Raw genomic sequence first — 7,993 nt, forward strand, 5'->3', positions numbered from 1 at the left:
TTATGTGACAAAATCTTCGGACGATAACCATATAACTGTCAAACAGAAAAAAAATTAATTAGAAGTAAATATGTATGTAAGTCTAATATAATGAAAACAGCAGGAATGAAACGAAGTTCATATGTCGTCTGTAATAACAAAGAAGTGCATTCACGAAATTGTAATGTCCCTTGCAAGTAAGATTTCTGCTCAGTCTGTTACCTGATAACTAATAATACATGATTTAAATGGAAATAACTCTTGACTTACTCCAACCATTTTGTTTGTAATGTTGGAATTTGCGAAAGATAACCTCTTTCATATACAACATAACCTATGATGTAGTTATTTGTTGTCAATACTAGGTACAAAAAGGATTCCACTGACAGACTTAGCAACAACAAGGACGAATTTCGTAACAGACTTACACAGTGGTACACAAAGAATGAACAAGATGTTTATTTACAGTCTCTCATCCACCTGTGTGCCATACAAAAAAGAAGGACTCCTCATGAAAATCCAACTATAAGGAAGAACTCTTTCATCTATAGTCTAACAACTAGAAATATAAGGCACATTGTTTGTAAGAAAGCATTTTGTATCTTACATGTGTTAGTGACGACCGAGTTCGCCGTCTCTGTAATCTACTGTATGAAGGACAATCTTCTATTGATAAGAGTTTTAGAATGGACCTCACACGCAAATCCAAGGCATGTTGTGGAAGCTATAAAGTTCCACTTTTCCTATAAAGAATCGTATAACAGTTCCAAACAGTGCTAGTACTTAAATGAATAACTGAATGTTAGTCATGCGTTAGGAAAAACTATCCGGTTTTTTCAAATTAAAGTACAATTTTTAGCTAGAAACCTTCAATGTACACGTTTTTCTGGGTTTTGGTAGGCCTCAAGTAGATATTTGTCCCACATGTGAATGTTTCTTTGTTAGGGTAAAGTATGAAAGTTTAGCTGACAATGTAAGAAGAGCCATTGTTTGGAAAAAAATGATACACCTTAGGGGATCTAAAAGATTCTGGGGTCAACAAAACACATACCAGATGTGCCAAAAAGAAACTCGGATACATAGAGATATGCAGAGTTCATATAGAAGACTTGGACTTACCTAGGTTGCCAATGCAAGAAGCATTTTACCTCAGGCAGTTAATTGTGAATGTGTTTTGCATTCACAGCTTAAGAGATGATACGTTCTGTGGTTTAACGTTACCATGAGGGTATTGCAGCTAAAGACTTGATGAGTTATGTTCTTGTTTGATTAACTGTTTTAAAGATATTCCTGTAAATGTAAGAGATTTGCACATGTTCTTAGGTGGGTATTCTAGTAAAAACTGAAATAATACTATAGTGAGAATGCTTCTTGTACTTGTCAGACTTCATACTATAAACCAGCACTTCCCATTGAGAGCTGATAGCTTCCTTCCTTGCGACAGAGACTTTTCTGTCGCCAACAGAAAGATAAGGAAATTTGATAGAGTGTATACATTGATGGATTGTGTGTCACTGAATACTAATGCATCGAGGAATAATATGTTCACAGTTACGTTGCAGAAGAAAAATGGCTTTGAGCACTATGGGACTCAACTGCTGAGGTCATTAGTCCCCTAGAACTTAGAACTAGTTAAACCTAACTAACCTAAGGACATCACAAACATCCATGCCCGAGGCAGGATTCGAACCTGCGACCGTAGCGGTCTTGCGGTTCCAGACTGCAGCGCCTTTAACCGCACGGCGTTGCAGAAGATAATTATATTGTTGCTTATAAAGCTTGGTGGCCTCCCTCATTCATGAAAGCTGCCGTATCCGTTGAATCCCGCGGTAGAGCAGTGCCTCGAGGTGTGAAAGTATCATAGTATAACCATTGTGCTTACTCAAGAGATCGGGGGCACTACGAATGTAGTGCGGGACAATACGTTGGGAATGTGGGTTTCGCGGGATGCGTGCCAGAGACAAGTCCCTGCAGTCGCATTATACTCTGTGTCCTCGGTGGCTCAGATGGATAGAGCGTGTGCCATGTAAGCAGGAGATCCTCGATTCGAGTCCCTGTCGGGGCACACATTTTCATCTGTCCCCGTTGACGTATGTCAACGCCTGTAAGCAGCTAAGGGTTTTCATTTCACTGTAATTTCATTCTAACGAGCTGCTTGGTCACCGATGGTATCTGTTCTTTCGGACATTCGAAAATTTGAGAGGAGCGAAGATTACAATAAACGTTCTAGTTCACGTACCTCGTCATGTAGAGTTGGCTCCAGTTCGTCTTGTCTAGGGGTCCGATTCTTGAAGCTGAAATTCTCATATTTTAGGTCCTCAAGGATGAACTGAACTAAATAAATTTGAAGACTATTTTTCCAGAATTTTTGTTTTTACGTAAATGTATTTTGTCACATATTAGTATACCATACAGTCTTTTGATTTTTCACGTTAACAAAGCCGAAATCACATGTCCGAAAGAACATGTTCGAAAGAACAGATACCATCTTAGTATATATATACATCACATGACTTACAGGGTTTCAAAAATAACAGATTCATTCTGGGCATCGCTACAATAAGATGCACTGAAAGGAAGAGGGAGAGCTAAGCATGAGTGCGGTAATAAGTTTTTAATGATGACGTGAGAAAAAAATCATACATAACTCCCCTCTGTTTTTTCTCTCCAACATAAGATAATGTGTACTTTTCCTTTACGTCTAGGCTTGTTACATTGGAAAAGAGTGGTTGCTTAGGTCTTCTTGTCGAATGTGTAGCAGACTGGCAGTAACGGCTGCGATAGATGTGTGGCGGATCTTGCTCTGTTTATGAACTAAATTTAACTTGTGATTAGGTGTAATAACTTGGTATTTCATTCACCTAATAGAACTTGGAGTTCTCCAACTATTACCAAACGTGCATTAAGGAATCTATCTTTGTATGACTATGCTGAGAGCAGCTAGGGTTTGAACATTAGTGAGCTGAAGAGTGTAAGACTTTTATAAATTATGAACTACAATAATAATTGTAAAGTTAGTGCAAATCTCATACCTCAATTCCAAATTCGAACATTTAGTACATTTAATTAACTGAAGCATCAGTTTCGTCAAGTAGTGGAAGAGAGCAAGTAGCATTTTTGAATCTGAAAGATGCTTTACTGAGCTATTGTTGTTTAGTAAATTTTGATCCCAATAAGCCGGTCATATCTGTGGTTGAAGCATCTTGGTATGGGGTTGGCGCTGTTCTCTTGCACATTGGACATCTCAGTTGCCTTCATATCCAAACTACTCAACAAAGCACAGAGCCATTACTCGCAGTTATAGATGGAAGCTCTTGCTATGGTGTATGAGATGAAACAATTTCACCAATACTTATATGGCAGAAAATTGTATGTGATGGCTGACCACAACCTCACTGATCAGCCCTTCAAAGCTAGTCTCTCCGTGCATGGAGGAGAAGTTGCAGTGTTGGTCTCTTCTCCTCTCAAGTTATCGGTACAAAATTGTTGACAGGCTCATGGCTAACCATTCGAACCCAAATACTCTCTCTCGCCTACCGGATGGCACCGATTCGATGTTCCACACTTGTGAGGATTCTTGTTTATACACTGATGTTCAGGACAATGAAAAACAGAATGGTTTTCCCATCGACCACTGACGGATTGCTCAGGCAAATGCAGACCTCAGGCAGTCGCGGTGGCGGTGGCTGTTGCGTGGCTGGGGGCAGCACCAGAGGCGAGCATCAGACGTGGCACTGATGGCGGTGGAGGTGTCAGCCGCGGTGGCGGTGGCTGTGGCTGCTGCGTGGCTGGGGGCAGCACCAGAGGAGAGCATCAGACGTGGCACTGATGGCGGTGGAGGTGTCAGCCACGGTGGCGGTGGCTGTTGTGTGGCTGGGGGCAGCACCAGAGGCGAGCATCAGACGTGGCACTAATGGCGGTGGAGGTGTCAGCCACGGTGGCGGTGGCTGTTGTGTGGCTGGGGGCAGCACCAGAGGCGAGCATCAGACGTGGCACTGATGGCGGTGGAGGTGTTAGCTGCGGTGGCGGTGGCTGTTGCATGGCTTGGGGCAGCACCAGAGGCGAGCATCAGACGTGGCACTGATGGCGGTGGAGGTGTCAGCCACGGTGGCGGTGGCTGTTGCGTGGCTGGGGGCAGCACCAGAGGAGAGCATCAGACGTGGCACTGATGGCGGTGGAGGTGTCAGCCACGGTGGCGGTGGCTGCTATGTGGCTTGGGGCAGCACCAGAGGCGAGCATCAGACGTGGCACTGATGGCGGTGGAGGTGTCAGCCACGGTGGCAGTGGCTGTTGTGTGGCTGGGGGCAGCACCAGAGGCGAGCATCAGACGTGGCACTGATGGCGGTGGAGGTGTCAGCCACGGTGGCGGTGGCTGTTGCGTGGCTGGGGGCAGCACCAGAGGCGAGCATCAGACGTGGCACTGATGGTGGTGGAGGTGTCAGCCACGGTGGCGGTGGCTGTTGTGTGGCTGGGGGCAGCACCAGAGGCGAGCATCAGACGTGGCACTGATGGCGGTGGAGGTGTCAGCCACGGTGGCGGTGGCTGTTGTGTGGCTGGGGGCAGCACCAGAGGCGAGCATCAGACGTGGCACTGATGGTGGTGGAGGTGTCAGCCATGGTGGCGGTGGCTGTTGTGTGGCTGGGGGCAGCACCAGAGGCGAGCATCAGACGTGGCACTGATGGTGGTGGAGGTGTCAGCCACGGTGGCGGTGGCTGTTGTGTGGCTGGGGGCAGCACCAGAGGCGAGCATCAGACCTGGCACTGATGGCGGTGGAGGTGTTAGCTGCGGTGGCGGTGGCTGTTGCATGGCTTGGGGCAGCACCAGAGGCGAGCATCAGACCTGGCACTGATGGCGGTGGAGGTGTTAGCTGCGGTGGCGGTGGCTGTTGCATGGCTTGGGGCAGCACCAGAGGCGAGCATCAGACGTGGCACTGATGGCGGTGGAGGTGTCAGCCACGGTGGCGGTGGCTCTTGCGTTGCTGGGGGCAGCACCAGAGGCGAGCATCAGACGTGGCACTGATGGTGGTGGAGGTGTCAGCCACGGTGGCGGTGGCTGTTGTGTGGCTGGGGGCAGCACCAGAGGCGAGCATCAGACGTGGCACTGATGGCGGTGGAGGTGTCAGCCACGGTGGCGGTGGCTGTTGCGTGGATGGGGGCAGCACCAGAGGAGAGCATCAGACGTGGCACTGATGGCGGTGGAGGTGTCAGCCACGGTGGCGGTGGCTGTTGTTTGGCTGGGGGCAGCACCAGAGGCGAGCATCAGACGTGGCACTGATGGCGGTGGAGGTGTCAGCCACGGTGGCGGTGGCTGTTGTGTGGCTGGGGGCAGCACCAGAGGCGAGCATCAGACGTGGCACTGACGGCGGTGGAGGTGTTAGCTGCGGTGGCGGTGGCTGTTGCATGGCTTGGGGCAGCACCAGAGGCGAGCATCAGGCGTGGCACTGATGGCGGTGGAGGTGTCAGCCACGGTGGCGGTGGCTGTTGCGTGGCTGGGGGCAGCACCAGAGGAGAGCATCAGACGTGGCACTGATGGCAGTGGAGGTGTCAGCCACGGTGGCGGTGGCTGCTGTGTGGCTTGGGGCAGCACCAGAGGCGAGCATCAGACGTGGCACTGATGGCAGTGGAGGTGTCAGCCACGGTGGCGGTGGCTGTTGTGTGGCTGGGGGCAGCACCAGAGGCGAGCATCAGACGTGGCACTGATGGCGGTGGAGGTGTCAGCCACGGTGGCGGTGGCTGTTGTGTGGCTGGGGGCAGCACCAGAGGCGAGCATCAGACGTGGCACTAATGGCGGTGGAGGTGTCAGCCACGGTGGCGGTGGCTGTTGTGTGGCTGGGGGCAGCACCAGAGGCGAGCATCAGACGTGGCACTGATGGCGGTGGAGGTGTTAGCTGCGGTGGCGGTGGCTGTTGCATGGCTTGGGGCAGCACCAGAGGCGAGCATCAGACGTGGCACTGATGGCGGTGGAGGTGTCAGCCACGGTGGCGGTGGCTGTTGCGTGGCTGGGGGCAGCACCAGAGGAGAGCATCAGACGTGGCACTGATGGCGGTGGAGGTGTCAGCCACGGTGGCGGTGGCTGCTATGTGGCTTGGGGCAGCACCAGAGGCGAGCATCAGACGTGGCACTGATGGCGGTGGAGGTGTCAGCCACAGTGGCGGTGGCTGTTGTGTGGCTGGGGGCAGCACCAGAGGCGAGCATCAGACGTGGCACTGATGGCGGTGGAGGTGTCAGCCACGGTGGCGGTGGCTGTTGCGTGGCTGGGGGCAGCACCAGAGGCGAGCATCAGACGTGGCACTGATGGCGGTGGAGGTGTTAGCTGCGGTGGCGGTGGCTGTTGCATGGCTTGGGGCAGCACCAGAGGCGAGCATCAGACGTGGCACTGATGGCGGTGGAGGTGTCAGCCACGGTGGCGGTGGCTGTTGTGAGGCTGGGGGCAGCACCAGAGGCGAGCATCAGACGTGGCACTGATGGTGGTGGAGGTGTCAGCCACGGTGGCGGTGGCTGTTGTGTGGCTGGGGGCAGCACCAGAGGCAAGCATCAGACCTGGCACTGATGGCGGTGGAGGTGTTAGCTGCGGTGGCGGTGGCTGTTGCATGGCATGGGGCAGCACCAGAGGCGAGCATCAGACGTGGCACTGATGGCGGTGGAGGTGTCAGCCACGGTGGCGGTGGCTGTTGTGTGGCTGGGGGCAGCACCAGAGGCGAGCATCAGACGTGGCACTGATGGTGGTGGAGGTGTCAGCCACGGTGGCGGTGGCTGTTGTGTGGCTGGGGGCAGCACCAGAGGCGAGCATCAGACCTGGCACTGATGGCGGTGGAGGTGTTAGCTGCGGTGGCGGTGGCTGTTGCATGGCTTGGGGCAGCACCAGAGGCGAGCATCAGACGTGGCACTGATGGCGGTGGAGGTGTCAGCCACGGTGGCGGTGGCTGTTGCGTGGTTGGGGGCAGCACCAGAGGCGAGCATCAGACGTGGCACTGATGGTGGTGGAGGTGTCAGCCACGGTGGCGGTGGCTGTTGTGTGGCTGGGGGCAGCACCAGAGGCGAGCATCAGACGTGGCACTGATGGCGGTGGAGGTGTCAGCCACGGTGGCGGTGGCTGTTGTGTGGCTGGGGGCAGCACCAGAGGCGAGCATCAGACCTGGCACTGATGGTGGTGGAGGTGTCAGCCACGGTGGCGGTGGCTGTTGTGTGGCTGGGGGCAGCACCAGAGGCGAGCATCAGACCTGGCACTGATGGCGGTGGAGGTGTTAGCTGCGGTGGCGGTGGCTGTTGCATGGCTTGGGGCAGCACCAGAGGCGAGCATCAGACGTGGCACTGATGGCGGTGGAGGTGTCAGCCACGGTGGCGGTGGCTGTTGCGTTGCTGGGGGCAGCACCAGAGGCGAGCATCAGACGTGGCACTGATGGTGGTGGAGGTGTCAGCCACGGTGGCGGTGGCTGTTGTGTGGCTGGGGGCAGCACCAGAGGCGAGCATCAGACGTGGCACTGATGGCGGTGGAGGTGTCAGCCACGGTGGCGGTGGCTGTTGCGTGGATGGGGGCAGCACCAGAGGAGAGCATCAGACGTGGCACTGATGGCGGTGGAGGTGTCAGCCACGGTGGCGGTGGCTGTTGTTTGGCTGGGGGCAGCACCAGAGGCGAGCATCAGACGTGGCACTGATGGCGATGGAGGTGTCAGCCACGGTGGCGGTGGCTGTTGTGTGGCTGGGGGCAGCACCAGAGGCGAGCATCAGACGTGGCACTGACGGCGGTGGAGGTGTTAGCTGCGGTGGCGGTGGCTGTTGCATGGCTTGGGGCAGCACCAGAGGCGAGCATCAGACGTGGCACTGATGGCGGTGGAGGTGTCAGCCACGGTGGCGGTGGCTGTTGCGTGGCTGGGGGCAGCACCAGAGGAGAGCATCAGACGTGGCACTGATGGCAGTGGAGGTGTCAGCCATGGTGGCGGTGGCTGCTGTGTGGCTTGGGGCAGCACCAGAGGCGAGCATCAGACGTGGCACTGATGGCAGTGGAGGTGTCAGCC

At 53.8% G+C, this 7,993-nt stretch overlaps 2 protein-coding genes across 2 annotated transcripts; both read right to left on the minus strand.

Annotated features, from left to right (window-relative positions):
• Positions 1–4,842: 4,842 nt before the first annotated feature.
• Positions 4,843–5,380, minus strand: LOC124722486 (pollen-specific leucine-rich repeat extensin-like protein 1). Its single transcript, XM_047247641.1, has 2 exons — positions 5,191–5,380; positions 4,843–5,042 (listed from the first exon to the last, which is right to left on the minus strand). Exons 1-2 carry the CDS (start codon positions 5,378–5,380, stop codon positions 4,843–4,845), a joined length of 390 nt encoding a protein of 129 aa, XP_047103597.1.
• A 1,587-nt stretch (positions 5,381–6,967) lies between these two features.
• LOC124722487 (extensin-like) lies at positions 6,968–7,760 on the minus strand. The gene is made up of 3 exons (XM_047247642.1): positions 7,571–7,760; positions 7,249–7,422; positions 6,968–7,167 (listed from the first exon to the last, which is right to left on the minus strand). The coding sequence occupies exons 1-3, from the start codon at positions 7,758–7,760 to the stop codon at positions 6,968–6,970; spliced, it is 564 nt and encodes a 187-aa protein (XP_047103598.1).
• Between the last annotated feature and the right edge of the window lie 233 nt (positions 7,761–7,993).

The sequence above is a fragment of the Schistocerca piceifrons genome, chromosome X, assembly GCF_021461385.2.
Source record: "Schistocerca piceifrons isolate TAMUIC-IGC-003096 chromosome X, iqSchPice1.1, whole genome shotgun sequence".
NCBI lineage: Eukaryota > Metazoa > Arthropoda > Insecta > Orthoptera > Acrididae > Schistocerca > Schistocerca piceifrons.

Coding starts and splice junctions, on each gene's coding strand:
- LOC124722486 (XM_047247641.1), bottom strand. CDS start 5,380: ATGCAACAGCCACCGCCACCGCAGCTAACACCTCCACCGCCGTCAGTG. Junction 5,043..5,190: donor AAACAACAGCCACCGCCACC/GTGGCTGACACC, acceptor TGCTGCCCCCAG/CCACACAACAGCCACCGCCA.
- LOC124722487 (XM_047247642.1), bottom strand. CDS start 7,760: ATGCAACAGCCACCGCCACCGCAGCTAACACCTCCACCGCCGTCAGTG. Junction 7,423..7,570: donor AAACAACAGCCACCGCCACC/GTGGCTGACACC, acceptor TGCTGCCCCCAG/CCACACAACAGCCACCGCCA. Junction 7,168..7,248: donor CTGGTGCTGCCCCAAGCCAT/GCAACAGCCACC, acceptor TGCTGCCCCCAG/CCACACAACAGCCACCGCCA.